We start from the raw sequence: 17,395 nt of genomic DNA, 5'->3' as shown, positions 1-17,395 counted from the left end.
TAATGTGTGATCAGTTGAAAGGTTACATATGTTTTAAGATACAATAAATACACGGATGAGCCTAACGGCGAAGTAGTAGTAGTCTTTGTCTTTATTGACTCCGCTTAGGATCGAACCTTCCCCCACTACAAGACTTTAATTTTTTTTTTATTCAAATAAAGAAATTCAGAGTGTTACTAATCAATAAGGCAAATTGTCTTTGATCATTTGTTCGCACACTAAGACCTGACCTTACGCATAATAAATTATTTCTGTGCGCATGTTAGAGATGAAAATCACGCACGCTTTGTTAAAGTATTGGCGTAGCGTCAATGGTGTATGCATTCACGCATGTTAATACATCTGGTCACGCACATTAATTTTTTCATGGACAGACATTATAATATAGTGTTAGAAATCAGTCACAATGGTTGTGTACGCATTCACGCATGTTAATACATCTGGTCACGCACATTAATTCTTTCATGGACAGACATTATAATACAGTGTTAGAAATCAGTCACGCACATTGAAATATTAACATACGCATTTTAAATAATTTTTTGGTGAATATATTATGATTTTTGGAAGGATAATATTTGATTATATCATTAACTGTATACAACACCAATTATAGGTAAGTTAAAGATGGAAAGAATATATTATTTATTTTATTAATGTCAAATTATTCAATTTAACCTAGTTATTCGCCTATAAAATGGGAGGAACACTCGTCAAGAAAGCATACGACGTAATGGTATTGTTTGAGTCTTTCACTCCATTACTACAACCACCATCAGTCCTTCATCGTTGTATTATGTACATTCTTTACAATGTGTACCCTCCTCATCATATTCGCCATCCTTCTCCTCTTTGTTGTCGCTGTAATTGATTTCAATAACAACACATTCTAAACCTGAAATCAAACATCACTTAATACAAACTTCCATCCTGAGATCGATGCAAGTTTGGGATATTCTCTGCCACCGATTCCAGTCTGAAAGACGTGGTCTGCCCGCCCATTCAGAGCAGATCCAAGAAACTTACAAGTTCGGAGAGGACATGAACGTGGTGTTTTTTTTATGTTTTTTTTTTTTTTTTTGTGTTTTTGATTAAGTACGGGGATAATATTGTATCTCGGTAGTTTGCGCATGTTAGATGTTATGTAACGCATGTATTTTCATTGGATAAATTTATTAATAAAGTAAAGTTTTAATACACAAGCCAACTCGCGTATTGTTTATTTGTTACGCATATTAGGCATTAATTTTCCGCCAATTAAATATATACATATATATATATATATATATATATATATATATATATATATATATTATATTTTACATTCTTTATTTTTCGTACGCACAATATAATATATATATACGCGTGTTATACAATTCAATGCATATAAAGAGTTTAATATAGGCATATTGTCTTCCCTTTTTAACGTAGATAAGGTTTAATGTTGCGCAAGTTTTATGGTTTAGCAACGCATTTTATATTTTTATTGGATATAAGTCAGTTAGCATACAGTATAATGCATACTTTGTTTGAAATAAATGAATAATAAAGTATAAAAGTGCGCATATTAAAGAATAAATTGACAAATATCCTTTTAAGATCACCCCAAAGCAAACTGTAATATTAATAGACACATTTTAATTTTTTTTTCTCAAAAATATATGTTAAGTTATACATAAACCACACGCATGTTAAGTGCATATGTAACGCTTATTAGGGCAATAAGTCCCGTCAGAGGTGTTCCCGTAATGGGAATCTTTTAAAGTTGTTTAGTCATTCAATCTTTAAAAAAACATACCCATTGTTTTTTTTTTTTAATTTTTTTTAATTTTTTTAATCTTTATTTTTATTTTGTCCAAGTCAACGTGTATATAATCTCTCGCACATTAAGTATGAAAGACACGCACAATAACGTGTTAACGTGCGCATTTTAAAATATATTGCTGCACATGTTAAGTAATACGTGCATACACCATATAATAATGAAAAGGTATCTAAAAATGGAAGAAAAATATATCAATATGTGAAATAATAAACGGAAAAAAATAAAAATAAAAATTTATTTGAATAATAATACCCTTTATTATAATAGGAAACGGATTCTTCAATGGGTGCGTATTATTAGGCTTCGTATAAGCAATCCACTTGTTAATAACCGTACGCATTCAAATTATTCACCTATAAGAGTGGAGTATCTCATTACCATACTGTATATATATTGAAACGAGTATGTAATCTCTCTCGCACATTAAGTATGAAAGACACGCACAATAGCGTGTTAACGTGCGCATTTTAAAATATATTGCTGCACATGTTAGGTAATACCTGCATACGCCATATAACAATGGAAAGGTATTTAAAAATGGAAGAAAAATATTTCAATATGTGAAATAATTAATATAAATTGAAAACGGAAAAAAATAAAAATAAAAATATATTTGAATAATAATACCCTTTATTATAATAGGAAACGGATTCTTCAATGGGTGCGTGTTATTAAGCTTCGGATAAGCAATCCACTTGTTAATAAACGTACGCATTCAAGTTATTCGCCTATAATAGTGGAGTATCTCATTACCATACTGTATATATATTGAAACGTTATAATTTGAGTTTTACAGACCATTCATAACGATGTTTACATATTCTCATCTTACTCGCCCCCCTTCTATTTGTTTGTCAATGTAGTTGATAACAATTGCAACTTTATTCTAAACATCCAGTGTATCAAATACAAAATACCACAACCCTGGAAGTTTATACGAGGAGGTACAGGAGATGTGAGCGAAGCAGATGTTCTTCGTCCAGAGCACATGTTTTAGTTGTTTTCATCTAAAACAGCACATTCTAAGCCTGAGAAAATCTTCTTCTGTGGAGCTAAACACTAACTGATTTGGATGTGTTGGATCGGTTAGATTTTAGCTTTACAAATGTTGATCTTTTCAGGTTTAGAATGTGTCGTTTTAGCCCAGACATACGGCATGATCCTCTACTCCTTTTGTAGATATATTTGGTACCTTAATGCAGGCTTAACCAAAAGAAATATCTTCAAAAGGTATAGATGGATCCTGTCGTTTGCCTGGGGTGTTTTTTTTTTTTTTTTTTTTTTCTGTTATTTAAAATAAGCACTCATGTCTTCTTTATTGTGTTTGTTAGTTGATAATAAGTGAGATGTTTCCTTTATTATTGATGTTGTTGTTGTTGTTATTATTAATATTATTATATTTGTAAAAGTAGCAGTTCAAAGTGTAAGTTATCGCAATGTGAATAATAAATCCCATTGCAATTTATTCATTTTTGGTCAATTGGTTATTTTTCATATTGGGTAAATAAACATGCAAATCCGAGTACCATTAGACAAAATTCAATCAACGCACATTAAGATCAAATGCTACGCATATTAATATCTCCGGAAAAAAACACTCAGACTTACGTATTTTATAAAGTTCATTATGTTACTGTATTGCGCATGTTAAGCTTTTTTCGTGTTTGCAACGGACTAAACTTTTAAAACATAAACCCAACGCACATTATATTGCAGTATGACGCATCCTAAGCATTCGTATCGCATTTCAAATAAATGTAATCATTTTTTCTTTAATATATTCTATTTTATGTAATTAAACTAACGGATGACTTTTTTTTCTTTAAACTAACGTTCCCGCACATAAAGATGCATGGATGAACAAAATCTTATCGCATTTGTTGGTTTAATGCTGCGCAAGTTAAAGGGCTTATCAACGCATATGTAAGCACCGTGAAAACTACCAACTTCACCATAATAAAATTAAAATTTATATTATTATTAAAACATTAAATAGTGGACACTTATTACATCAAAACGTAATACTAATAACGTGTGTCCACCATAACATGGATGATCAAGCTTAACCTGTCCTTTATTTCTTCACGAAGACTGGCCCCTTTTTTGAGTCGACTTCTTCCTCTTCAGCAGCGTCCTCAGCTGCTAGGTAGGCAAGAGCCTCTATTTTCCATGTGTTGTAAGACACTTCTGTTCCTGTGGAATCATCAGAGGTGTTCTCATCAGGGAAGTCGTACGTCAATAAAAGCCTCGAACCTTTCTTTGAAAGTTGGATCGTTTAGATCCTTTTTCAGCTCGGGTAGGTGGTGTTTTGGTATTTTGGAAAGTGGTTTTCGGGGTTGCTTGGACTGGCTGTCTTTCTCAGCATTTTTTGTTTTTTCCATCTTTGATTTGAGATGATAAGGTGTGATGGACTGATGGATGATCCATTCTTTATATAGGCTCTTCAAAGGTGTGATGGAAAATGGAAATGAACGGGTGCATGTTAAATGAAATATGTTAAAATAAGTGACAACTCTATTTCATTGTCAGCAGTTTTTTCATTTCCCATAAAGGAAATCTGTTAGTTGAATGGTTACTCAACTTATAAAAAAACGCACCTATTAATGGTGATCTTTCGAAGTTGAATGGTCATTCAATATTTGAAAAGACGCACCCATTTGATATTTTTTTTATTGGGACTAAGTCAGTTAGTAATCAATGTAATGCATTTTTAGACTGAAAAATAAATGAATAAATAAAGTATAAATGTGCGCATATTAATAAATAAATTGACTCATATCCTTTTAAGAATATCCCAACGCACATTGTAATAGTAATAGACGCATTTTAAATATATATTTGTTCCGTGAATTTTATGTTGTACATACACGTACACGCACGTTAAGTGTAAATGTAACGCATATTAAAGCAATAAGTTCCGATAGATTTGTACTTGGCACTGGAAATAAGTGAGAAGTCAATTTCGGTGTCAGCGATTTTTATATTTTCCATAATGGTAATCTTTCGAAGTTGGATGGTCATTCAATATTTTAAAAAGACGCAACCATTGATTTTTTTTTATTGCGTGTAAGTTAGTGAGCGTACAATATCATGCACATTAACGATGAAAGAGACGCATAGTAACGTGTTTAGGTGTGCATATGAGTGAATGAATCGACGCATTTTGCTATTTAAACCCACCATTATACTAGTCTCAATTCTGTCACTTACAAACACATTTTGCATTTGTATTTTCCCTTTTAGGCAAATTTTCAATAGCCGCTGAACTTCACTCTCAAATTGTTGGCAACCAACTTAGGATAGATCTGCGGTGGAATTTCATGAAGTTCCGGGTGGTTCGTGTTGTTAGGCTGCCAGAATCAAGAGGTTCTGAAAACATAAAGTCTATAGAGTGTGTGTTGCATGATTTCGAGGCATTTTTTTTATTTACCGTATTATAAATTTTAATATTTTATATTTCTAAAATTTAGTGTTTATGCATTTTTTTTAAATAATTGCAGGGAACTGTTGTACACATGCACATTCCACAAGCGCATGTTCAAAGGTGCCTCAACAAATTTGTAGTAGGCAAAGCCTATCTAATGCATAGGTTTGACGTGGCGTATAACACCTATAGAAACAAAACTTCGCCTCTCATGTATATTTTAGTGTTTTGCGATAGAACTCGCGCAGGAGTGCTGAAAGATGATGAGTTGCCAACGTATGTTTATGATGGAGAAGAATACAATTTCGACAAAGAGGTGACCTATTGCATACTTACAATTTTTTTAATATAATTTTATTGATGTATTTACAGTTTCATAACTTTCACGATTTTATGGATCAACAAGTGCCGGACGCGACAGTTGCAAATTTGCCTAATGAGGATAGAAATGAGGAGGAGGCTGCGTAAGGATGAATAACGATGCATGTGTGAACATTTTTTGTTTTTCATGTTATTTTGTTATTCCGTATTATTGTACTCCAACAATTTTTATTTTAATGATATATTATGTCATTATTGACGCATCTTCTTTTAAGAACACCCCATCGCACATTGTCATATTAATAGATGATGATAGATATGCATATTAAAGTAAGTGAGTGTACAATCTCATGCACACTAAGAATGTTAGATACACACTATAAAGTGTTAACACGGGAAAATTAATCAATAATAAAGTCTTCTAAAGTTGAATGGTCATTCAATACGTAAAAAAAAAAAAAAGGCACATTATGTTACTGTATTTTCTAATGCACATTATGTTACTGTATTGCGCATGTTAAGGTTTTTTTTTTATTTGCCACGGACTATAGTTTAAGTAGATAACGAAACGCAAATTTTGTTGCAGTATTACGCATATTGAGCGTACGTATTGCGCATGTCAAGCTTTTTGCTAGTTTTTAATTTTCAAGAATTGCTCTTTCAGGAATTGTTTTATTTGTTTTTCGTTTAACAAAATACAATAAACGCATGTTAAAGTGATATTTCGCGCTCTTAAATTTGTTTCCCGATGCACTCTAAACTTTTGGCTTCAAAAAATATCTTTTTTTCGATAAAAGTTAATTAAATGTATGTTTAAACGCATATTGTTCTTGTCGTCCGTGCATGTAACAGAGCAAAGCAAAGCACGTTAAGTGTTTTATAACAATCCACGTAATATTCAAAGATATTTGATGTCAGAACTTTAAGGCATTGGTAGTTGGGGATACGGATAACATTGAACGGTTATTCAATGCCTTAAAAAACGTGTCCATTAACGCAACATTGAAATCTTCAAATCAGTTCATTGCACCAAGTTATTCGCTTATAAATTGGAAAGAACAACACACAACTGAGTATCAGTTTTCATTGAAAATGGCTACCTCTCACGTGTCCGGACGTTCAGAAGAACCATCTCCTTTTATTCCTCATCTTGCATGCCCTCTTCACCCCCATCGCCCTCCAGATTGTAGTGATTGTAAAGAAATACAATGACAACACATTCTAAACCTGAAAGAACACTCGTCATCCTCAGCTGCAAGCTCGTCATGCTGCAACCAAACATCATTCAAGGCTGAGAGAGTTGAGGACATCCGACATCCCAAATAACACCTACGGCTACCAGGAATTTTTCATATACAACAAGCTTAGAGACCACGAGCCTACATGCATCCACACTCCTTGCTCATGTCCAAATCGAGCTCTCGTGGCAGACTGGCAGCATGTCGGATGATGCCGGAACTAGAAGAAATGTCTTCAAAGCACTAGAAAAGATGCACTGAATGTTATTGGTGTTGTTTCAATGTGTATTTACGTTTACAAATACTAATGTATTAGATTGTAAATTATTATTTTTATTAATATAGAAACCAACGCTCATTGTGTTCCAATATCACGCAATTTAAATTGTTATGTCGCGCATGTTAAATTCAAAGCATGTATGTGTCATTTTATATGCAAATTATTTCATAATCAAACAAAAGCACTTTAAGTTTTGCAATCGCACATACTAGACTAATTTTCAACGCAATGTCTGAAAAATTACGTTTTTATACATAGACCAACGCACATTACGTTTACGTGTTACGCATATATAAGTCGCAGTATAGTGCACCTTTAAAGTGTAAATCAACGCATATTAAGAATTAAATAGTCGTATATTGCTTCCTTTTAGATTCTTGATTAGTAAGTAGGCAACATATATTTTGGTATACAAGAAATAAACGGATGAGCCGACTGGTGAAATGGTAGAAGTCTTTGAATATATCAAATCCGCCCAGGATTGAATCCCCCCCAAAAGACTTAAAATATTTTTGGCAGGTAATCAACGCATCTAAAGACTTTGTTGTTTACCACGGAACAAAGATTTTATAAATAAACCAACGCAAATTACGTCTACGCGTTACGCATATTAAAAACAAGCTCTCATGTCTGCCTCTGTTGTTGTTATTAATAATATATTATAATCAAAATAACGAATGAACCCATTGGCGAAATGGTAGAAGTCTTTGATTAAAATGATTCTGCCCAGGATTGAACCTTCGTAAAAACTTGAAGTTTTTATTATATTTTACTCCGTACTTGTTTTTTGTTTAATAAAATATAATAAACGCATATTAGACTGATATTTCGCGCACTTTAATTGGTTTCCCGACGCCCATTGAACTTTTGGCTCTAAAAAATCATTTATTTCGATGCAAATTGATTAAATTTATATTTACACGCATGTTGTTCTTGTAGGTCGCGCATGTAACAGATCAAAGCAAAGCATATTAAGTCTTTTATACCAATCCACGGATAACATTGAATGGTCATTCAATGCCTTAAAAAACGCACCCATTAAAGCAAATCTTGAAAAATCTAATTTGTCTGTAAATCACGCAACATTGAAATCTCAAATCAGTGCATGTGACCAAGTTATTCACCTATATATAAATTATTACAAGGAACAACACACAAATGAGCATCAGGTTATTGAAATGGCTATCTCTCACTTTTCCGCAAGTAGAGAAGAATCCTCTTCATTTATTCCTCATCTTCTCTGGCAATTTCATCTTCCTCACCCTCTAGCTTGTAGTGACTTTAACTAACTACAAAAACAACACATTCTAAACCTGAAGCATCATTTGTCATTCTCAGCTTCAAGCACATCATCTAGTTTCCAAACAACATCCAAAGACTGAGAGTTGAGCAATTGTGGGTGGCTGGTGATGTGTCGGATGCTGCCAGAACCAGAAGAAATGTCTTCAAAGTTTTAGAAGAAATAAATATGTGCAATCATTTATGTATGTATCATTTTGTCTGCAAATTATTTCATAATCCAACAAACGCACTTTAAGTTTTGCAGTCGCGCATATTATACTTATCTTTAACGCGTCGTATATTAACTAATAATTAAACGCATATTAGAGAAAGAAAGTGTTAAATATTGTCTTTGTACGCATATTAACCTTTAATGTCGCGCAAGTTAAATGTTAATCGACGCATTTAAAGACGTTGGCATTTAGCACGGACCAAAGTTTCTATACATAAACCTACACACACTCTGTTTCTGTATTGCGCATATTAATGTTTAATGTAGCGCACTTTAAAAGTGTAATCAACGCATATTAAGAATTAACTTCACGCAGGTAAAGTAGCAATAACACGCATAATAACGTGTTTAAGGTGCGCATATTAGTGAATAAATTGACGCATTTTCGTTTAATAATATCCGATCGAACATTTTCATATCAACAGTCGCATTCTGCTAGACTTAAAGTTGTCACATACGAACAGTCGCATTCGTTTAAGAGTTTGCTATTTAAATCCACCATTATTCTCGACTCAAACCTGTCTCCTTCAAGCACATTTTTGCTTTTATACTCTACCTTGTAAAGAGAGTTTCAATGGCAACCGAACCCCACTCCGAAGTAGTTGGAAACCAACTTCGCATAGGACTGCGCTGGAATTTCATTAGGGTTCGAGTGCTTCGAGTTGTTCGTTTGCCAGAAATAAAAGGTTCTGAAAGAATCCGATCTATAGAGTGTGTACTTCACGATGTAGAGGTATTATTATTTTTTTAGTGTAATATAAATCTTAATATTTTATATTTATAAAATTTATTACTGTTGATGCATATGTTTTTTTTTTTAATAATTTCAGGGGACTTTTATTCATTTGCACATTCCACAATTGTTTGCGCAAAGGCGCGTCAACAGATTTGTGGAAGGAAAAGCTTATATACTCAGTAGATTTGACGTGGTCTATAGTACCTACAGAAACAAGACCTCTAGTCTTTGGTATATGCTGATGTTCTGTGAGAGAACTGGTGCAATATTATTGAAAGATGATGCTGAGTTCCCAACATACGCTTATGATCGAGAAGATTATAATTTCGATCAAGAGGTGATCTACTGCATACTTACATTGTTTTTCCTTTTTTATTTTATTTTATTTTTTTTACATAATTTTATTGATGTATTTACAGTTTAGTAACTTTCACGATTTGATGGATGAACAGGTGCCTGATGCTCCTGTTGGAAACTTGGCTAATGAGGATTTAATAAATGAGGAGGCTGCGTAATAAGGATTTATAACGACGAAAATATCAAGATTTTTATGCGTATTATGTCATTATTTGTTGTTATTTTCGTCATACAATTTATTAATGAATAAAATTTATATGTTATCATTTTATGTTTATTATGTGATCTATTTTGTTATCATTGAATATTGCCTTGGAACGCATATTAAGCTTTAATGTCGCTCAAGTTAACTGTTAATCGACGCATGTAAAGACGTTGGCGTTTACCACGGACCAAAGTTTCTATACATAATCCAACGCACGTTCTGTTTCTGTACTACGCATACTAAAGTTTTATGTAGCGGACGTTAAAAGTGTAATCAACGCATATTAAGAATTAATTGCACGCAGGTAAAGTAGTAATAACACGCACATTAAGCTAGTAGCAGTGATTGTTAAACACAAATCAGTGATAAAAACAAAAACTAGTAATGGCTGGACATTAAATTCAAGTATCTAAACTGTAAAAAGCATTCTGAAATGAGTTAACTAAGCATATGTGTTTCATATTTGCTATCCATTTTCGTCCTCGACTGTAAAGGCATTGAAAAAATAGTCTGCTATGCCTTTTTCTTACCCTTTTGCGTGTCCTTATTTTTGGGGTTAAGTGGGCAAGTCCTGGTGTCATGGTGATCTCCTCTAACACCAAAAAAATTGCACTTCCTGCCCTCTTGTTTTCCATTGCCAACTCCTTGCTGCTTTTGATGTGCTTGCCGTTGCCCTTGTTCGTTGCCTGTTTCGGTGGAAGTATGTTGATCTCTGAAATTTCTGTTGATCCACAATATGATTCTATAACAGTTCTCTTGCTGTGCTGAGGGGAAAATTTCTCCTTTCCTGACAGTAGCAGCTGTTTCTGTTCATTAATCACTTGGGAAAATGCAGTCAATTGCTCCATGTTTGAACTTGCCAGATCCATACAGCAGTGTATATCAGACCGCACTTTGTTCAGCAACATCTTCTTTTCATCCTTTGGTCCATTCTGATCGTAAATGACACCATCTATTTCAAATGTAGCTTTTAAAGACGCATCCTTAGTCCACCGATTAACCACGCACTTCAGAGGGATCCTTTCAAGGTCTCTAAAGACCACAAATATGTGTCTACACAACAGTCCAACCATCTCAAACATCTTGCAACTGCACTTGGCCTCATGGTCATTTACGTTGTGCACCACAGTAAATCTTTTGTTCTTTCCATCCATAATATCATAGTGCAACATTCCACCTTCTTCTCTAACACTCAACAGCATACATTTGAAACAGGAGGCACATATTTCTTCCTGAACTTGATAGAAAACAGTAATGGTGTAGACGATTGAAGCGTGCTTTTCAATCCCCAGAGGCGTCTTCATATCTGGATTGTAGCCTTCGTTGTCACTGTTGAGCTTTGCATTTGTATTACGTTGTGATTTAAGAGCACTGTCAAAGTTCATCATGAATTCAACTAGGCTTGATTGGGGACCAGTAAAACGGCTGTACGTGTAGTTCTCACTTTCGGAACGAGAAGTTGTTCTGAGTAAACCCCCCATAAAGCTATCTCTAAAATACGCTGGGATCCAATGCTTTCTAGCCTCAAACATAGTTGTAAACCAATTGTACTCGACTAAGTTGTACTTTTCCATGAGCTCTCTCCACTGCTTCTCAAAATCAGGAGGTCCCAAAGATGACGTCCAAACGATTGAGTTCAGTTTGTTCCTGAATTCCTCATCCTTGTTCAGCGTAGGACCCACCTTTTCCCCAACTTTACACATGATGTGCCACATGCAATAACGATGCCTGGCTTGCTTGAAAACTGTTGGAATCACCACTTTCATAGCTGGATCTTGATCGGTGACAATTATTTTTGGTTCCATACCCATTGCCTTTTTAAAGTTTTCAAAGAGCCAAACATAAGACTCAATGTCTTCTTTCAGTAGTAGTCCAGCACCGAATGTTATACATTTTTTATGGTTATCAACTCCGGTGAAGGGTGTAAAAACCAGATCGTACCTACAAGACAAAAAGCGTCATCACAGTATGCAGGTGTCAAACTGCCGCACTTAGAGAATTATAGTAACACACATTAAGTATTAAAATAGCACACGTATGTAATTGAGGTCTAATTCTGGAAATTCCGCATTAATATGCGAGACAGTAGCGTTTAAAATGCGTGGTATAAAACGACAATGTGCGCTTATTTATATTTCAACTCTTTTTCAATAAAACAGTGAACGTGTCTAAATCGTAACATGGCTCAACAGATTAGGCAATGCTAAATGTGTATTAATTAATGAAACGTACGCAATAATGTGAATAGAATAATATATACCTGTTTGTTGAGTACGTGGCATCAAAAGAGACAACATCTCCAAATGCAGCAAAATTCTTTTTTGACATTGGATCTGCCCAAAACAGTCTGCTCATCTGCCCATCTTCATCAACTTCGTAGTCAAAAGAAAATGCAGGGCACATCTCTTGTTTCTTAATAAGATTATGCACTAGTATTTGTGCATCAGCTCCCAATATGTATGCTCTGAGATCCCTTCTGACATTTTTAAAGTCCACTACAGTTGCTCCAACTTCAAAGTAATCCCCCACAATCTGACTGTATAAACCGTGTGATTTTGATGCTCCAATATTTTCTTTAGCGCAATCTAGTATAAACTTCTGGTGAACACTTGAGATGTTTCTATTTCCCTTTAGAAACTGCCTTGCTAGAACCGAAGACATGCTGTGATTATGTTTTTCAATAAAAGTTGTAACTTGGTACCCAGCTGCTCCAATGTACTTAAACATAATCCTAGCTCTGCAACCAGTTCTGTTTGAAACCCTTCGCCGCTTTGGACGAGAAGGACCTTCCCCTGCATCTGCACTTGACTGCGAGTGACAATGTTGAGCTCCTGTATTCTTAAATCCTTCTCTATTGCAAACAATTTGGTTTTGAATTTTTGTCCCGTCACGTGCTGTAACGACGGAACTAGACCTCGTGTCAAACCCAACTTTGGAAGCATAATGTTTGTAGAATTCAATACCAGCATCCAATGTTTTAAAAATCATGTCTACCGCTGATTTGATTTCATCTTCACAGTGAGGAGTCTAATACTGTGTCATTCCTGGAGATATGGTCAACGTATGACCATTGCTGCTGATGCTGGGACTCAAACTGGGGTTGTTGGTAGATTGAATGTCAATGGGAACTGTAACATATAAGCATGAAGTTATGATTGTGTTGTTGCAAGCCTCTACGTGCGTAATGTGAACACTTAATATACGTTAAGTTAATCAGATCATTGTCAATATGGAAGATTTATAAAATACTAGAGTATGTGCGGCAAGTGAGAAATTAACGTGCTTCAGGGTAATAGTTAATGTGCGCATGTTAAACAGTTAACATGCGTGAGTGTTTGTTAAAATATTATGTCATTACTTAACGTGCGTCAGAGAGTCCAGTAATATAACATGCGTTTGGAAAGGAATTAATGTGCGTGTGATCAACGGATAACATGTGTGAGGCAAACAGTAATATGTGCATTTTTAAAAATTATCATGCGGCTACCTAATCATCTACGTGCGTAAGGCTCTAGGCTCAGATTAATTAAATTAGCTCAGTAATTCGGTGGTTAAGTTGCATGCTTAATGTGCGTGCAATTAAGACAAGAATGATGCCAATACAAATGCAGATAAAACTAATTCCAGAAAAGCGATAGAATTTGGGTAATACCTCGATCGAATTCTTCCATTGTTCTTCGGTTGACATTTTTGATGGGTTTAGGGTTTATTTTGACGAATATGATATTGAATGACGAAGAGAATAGATCTTATTGCCAATTCCGTAGAGATCATAAATTCGTCTGAGATTAGGAAATATAGAAGATTAGGAATCAATGGTGAATTTTGAAAACGCTCGAAGAAGAAGAAGAACAGTTTTTTTTTTAATATAATCAAAAGGACAAAAATGCCCTTAATGAGCAATTCGCGCTTAATTTTTGCTATTAATCGGATTCGTTCGATCAAAAGCTACCTGAGGCTTAGATTTAACCTCATTATTCACGGGAAGGAGTAAATGCACGGGAGCCCTTCCCTATATATATATATATAAAGTGCTGCACGGACCAATCATTATTGTGTGGACCATGGTTCACACAAGCTCTGTGGACTATATTTTGTATGTTATAAAACAATGTACATTTAGTACAAAAATAATGAACTTTTAATATATTAATAATGTACATTGTATTCACTTTTCAGGGAAAGTACATTATTTGAGTACTGAAAATATATTATTTTATATAATGTACATTCAATACATAAATAATGTACATTTAGTATATTAAAAATGTACTTTTTTGTTATGGTCTACACAATAATTTACCACACTGGAGGCTGCCATTACTTGATTGGTTTATTGTATGGCGTTATTTTTGGACCATACATGATCTATACAGCTGTGTGAATTATGGTCCATCATATAACGATTGATTTCTAATGTGACCAGCCAATTCCAACCAGTTTAGCCAATTATGCCTTTATGGCTAACCATTAGAGATTGACAAGCTGCAAATGGAAGTTCATAATTTCCTGTAAATGGAAGTTCATAATTTCCACAACACACCACAAACATCATAAGAGCTGAGACATAATAAGAATTCCGATGAAACTTCACAATACAACATTATCATACATTTCAATGAACCATTGTTTTGATACAATAACAGTTCAACCAACCAACCAACATTATGGAAGATGAACTCCAACAGCAACTCAATGAATTAAAACATCATTGTGATAACAGACAAACAAACCCAATGAACCATTGTTTGGATAGAGTAAGTTCAGAACAAACATCTCAAGCAAATACCAAATCATATTTAACACTAACACTTCAATGAATCTCAGAATCCAATATCAAATACAACAACCAACCACATGAACTCCAACATCAACATCATTGTAATAATAGACAAGCTGCAAATGAGAACACCACAACTTCAGGCAGCCAGGATGCATTTCTGGTAATGAAGCCAATGCATCATTGTAACTTGTATATGATTCCCTTCAAGAAACACAAACGGAATATGATATGCATACCTTGTAAATACCCAAAATAAAATGTCTAAATGAGATGGTAGCTAGGTTTTGATGTTCCATTGGTAATATGATATGCATACCTTGGTTAAACCAGATTTCCTCAAACACAAAATTATCAAATTTCATTCTCATCACTCCTTTTTTCCGAGCTTTCATTGGTTGGCAGCTCAATCTAATAAAAAAATAAAATTAAAAATCAGAACAATTAAGAAAAAATAGGAGAGGAAGGAGGGATTAAAAAAAAAAAGAATAATAGAACCAAAAGACTCATAAACTATTTATCAGAATTCGTAATGAGAAAGACCTTAGTTACATCATAAACAATAAGTCCTTCATATCCCAAGTCTCGTTGTGCTTGTTGGATCGCCTTCGCTGAAGTCACAAGAGAAGAACAACAATTGCCTAACTCAATTAATTGCAATGTACAAACCTCCTCAAAATCATTTGGAAGTTTTTCCAAGTCCCAACAATATCTTAGAATTAGATGCTCCAAAGCTGGGAAATGGTTTGCATTTGCATTCCAATGTTCGAGATCAGAGCGCTCAATAAGCAAGAACCTTAGTTGTAGAAAACCCCCATCCCTTGGTGTCCACTCTGGGCCGCAAAAAGCAAAATCTTTCAATTTGAGTAAATCAAGGTTGGGTAAATTGCCAATAATGTTCATATCTTCCCATGAAAGATACGTGTTACTAAGGAACAATTGCTTGAGGTTTAATGGAAAACAATTTGAGAGATTAAACCGCTCTACCCTTCCCGTTTTAACCTTTAACTTCTCAAGTTGATGTAACTGAGCAAGGCTGTCAAGAGCATTAGGCAATACTTCACCTTCAATGTAGATCCCCAATTCCTTCAGGTTTGGAACTTTTGTAAAGTTTATTGTTCTTGAGTTCCGGCCGGTGACTTTGAACCATGAAAGAGTTTGTAAATTTTCTTGAACCAAGTTTGGGAGATAAGATGAAGATCCTTTGTCAAAGCGCACATGCCTTAACCATGGCAAATCCAAAACATCACATGGTAGTTGCAATTGATACTCTTTTGTCCATGCAGAGAGAATGAGAGTTTGCAAACTTTGGAGCTTAAACAATTGAGAGTTACAAACAGAACCTATAGTTCTTAGGGCTAAATATCTTAAATGAACCAAATCCACAATCTCGCTAGGCATGCCATACCAATATTTTATTGATGATAAGTCCAATATTCTTAACAACTTCAAAGATGAGAATATCGACCAGCACTTTGTTAGATATAAATTTTCATCAAAGTCGAAAAGGGAACGAGTTTTAAGTGAAGAGTTAGTAAGATAACTTGTAGTAATCGGCCAACAACCATAGTGACTACTTACCCAACGACGCCCTTCAAGAAACTTATTATATTTCGGCGTACTAACCATCATCATAATATCCTCATGAATTGCTTTTCTCAAGCAAAATATATGCAATATATCATGAAGCATACATGATTTGATTTTTCTATCCAAACTCCTCTTGTGAATTTGAACTAGCCTTCTATTGGTAAGATCATACAAATAATCTTTAGCTATCTCTTCTAAACTCTTGTTCATTTCTGGGTTTACAAATCCTTCAGCTATCCATAACTTTATCAACTTCTTCACATGAATTTCTATATTCTTAGGAAAAACTCCCAAATAAAGAAAACATGCTTTTAGTTGAGTAGGCAAATAATTGTAGCAAACTTTAAATGTGTAATACCATAATTCTAAATGACCTTCGCATGATGAAATGGTGAACAGAATATCCTCCCACTGCCTTGGTGAGTTGTTGAGTGTGCCCAGAAGTCCACCAATCAAAACAATTACTAGTGGTATTCCCATACACTTGTCAACAATGCTTCTGCCTATTATCTCTAATTCAGGGAGTAAACTACTGCATAATTTTCCATTAGACGTTGCAGTTTTGCTTAATAATTTCCAGCTTTCTTCTGGATTCAGAAAACGTGTTCTGTAAATGCACATACCTGAGCTAGCAAATGTTGCCACTCGCATAGTTTGAGTAGTTATCAGAACTCGGCTTCCATTTCTATCATCTGGAAAAGATGTACCCATCAATTCATTCCATGCCTCCTTTGACGCCAAAAGGTCATCAATGACAATGAGATACCTTTGGCCCATCAGAAGTTTGCGGAGTTGCTCTGCTAGCTGCTCATCATCTTGATCTTGTTTGGAGATTTCTTCTTTGTTCAATGACACAATACAACTTAGAATATCAATGAGTAGATTTGTCTTATTGTGTTCTTGACCTGCAACCGTCCATGCTTGAATGTCAAAGTGATGCACAATTGATGGATCTTTGTAAACTTTTTTGGCCAAAGTAGTCCTTCCAGTGCCCATCATTCCCACAATTGAAACGACTTGTAGTTGAGTGGACGAAGAAGTTTGAATGAGCATGCCTTTTATTTCCTCAACATCACCTTCGACTCCTATCATAGTATCCTCAAAATCATAGTTGGAGGAGGAGGAG

The 17,395-nt window shown here is 34.6% G+C and overlaps 2 protein-coding genes across 4 annotated transcripts in view; both read right to left on the bottom strand.

The window, feature by feature from the left end:
• Positions 1 to 9,132: 9,132 nt before the first annotated feature.
• The window catches only part of LOC109171032 (putative late blight resistance protein homolog R1A-10), a 95,504-nt gene continuing 87,241 nt past the window's right edge, over positions 9,133 to 17,395 (bottom strand). For 2 of the 3 annotated variants that reach the window (XM_019320171.1, XM_019320174.1), the window contains 3 exons: positions 14,999 to 15,090; positions 14,754 to 14,883; positions 9,133 to 9,143 (listed from right to left, as the gene is read on the bottom strand). In XM_019320171.1, coding sequence (XP_019175716.1) covers positions 15,034 to 15,090 — 57 coding nt within the window. In that variant the 3' untranslated portion in view covers positions 9,133 to 9,143; positions 14,754 to 14,883; positions 14,999 to 15,033. The remainder of the gene's footprint in view (positions 9,144 to 14,753; positions 14,884 to 14,998; positions 15,091 to 17,395) is intronic. The other variant, XM_019320172.1, reaches the window with a different exon arrangement.
• Positions 10,301 to 12,887, bottom strand: LOC109170969 (protein FAR1-RELATED SEQUENCE 5-like). Its single transcript, XM_019320103.1, has 3 exons — positions 12,160 to 12,887; positions 10,430 to 11,840; positions 10,301 to 10,327 (listed from the first exon to the last, which is right to left on the bottom strand). Exons 1-3 carry the CDS (start codon positions 12,885 to 12,887, stop codon positions 10,301 to 10,303), a joined length of 2,166 nt encoding a protein of 721 aa, XP_019175648.1.

This window comes from Ipomoea nil, unplaced genomic scaffold (assembly GCF_001879475.1).
Source record: "Ipomoea nil cultivar Tokyo-kokei standard unplaced genomic scaffold, Asagao_1.1 scaffold3384, whole genome shotgun sequence".
NCBI lineage: Eukaryota > Viridiplantae > Streptophyta > Magnoliopsida > Solanales > Convolvulaceae > Ipomoea > Ipomoea nil.
The sequence above is the reverse complement of the archived record's forward strand: the minus strand, read 5'-3'. Positions and strand labels throughout refer to the sequence as shown.

Bases quoted from the DNA above. Each gene is read 5' to 3' on its own strand.
- LOC109170969 (XM_019320103.1), bottom strand. From the start codon at position 12,887: ATGATTTTTAAAACATTGGATGCTGGTATTGAATTCTACAAACATTAT. The intron at 11,841-12,159 runs GTATATATTATT...TTTGTCTTGTAG, and splicing joins GCCACGTACTCAACAAACAG to GTACGATCTGGTTTTTACAC. The intron at 10,328-10,429 runs GTAAGAAAAAGG...AACTCATTTCAG, and splicing joins AAATAAGGACACGCAAAAGG to AATGCTTTTTACAGTTTAGA.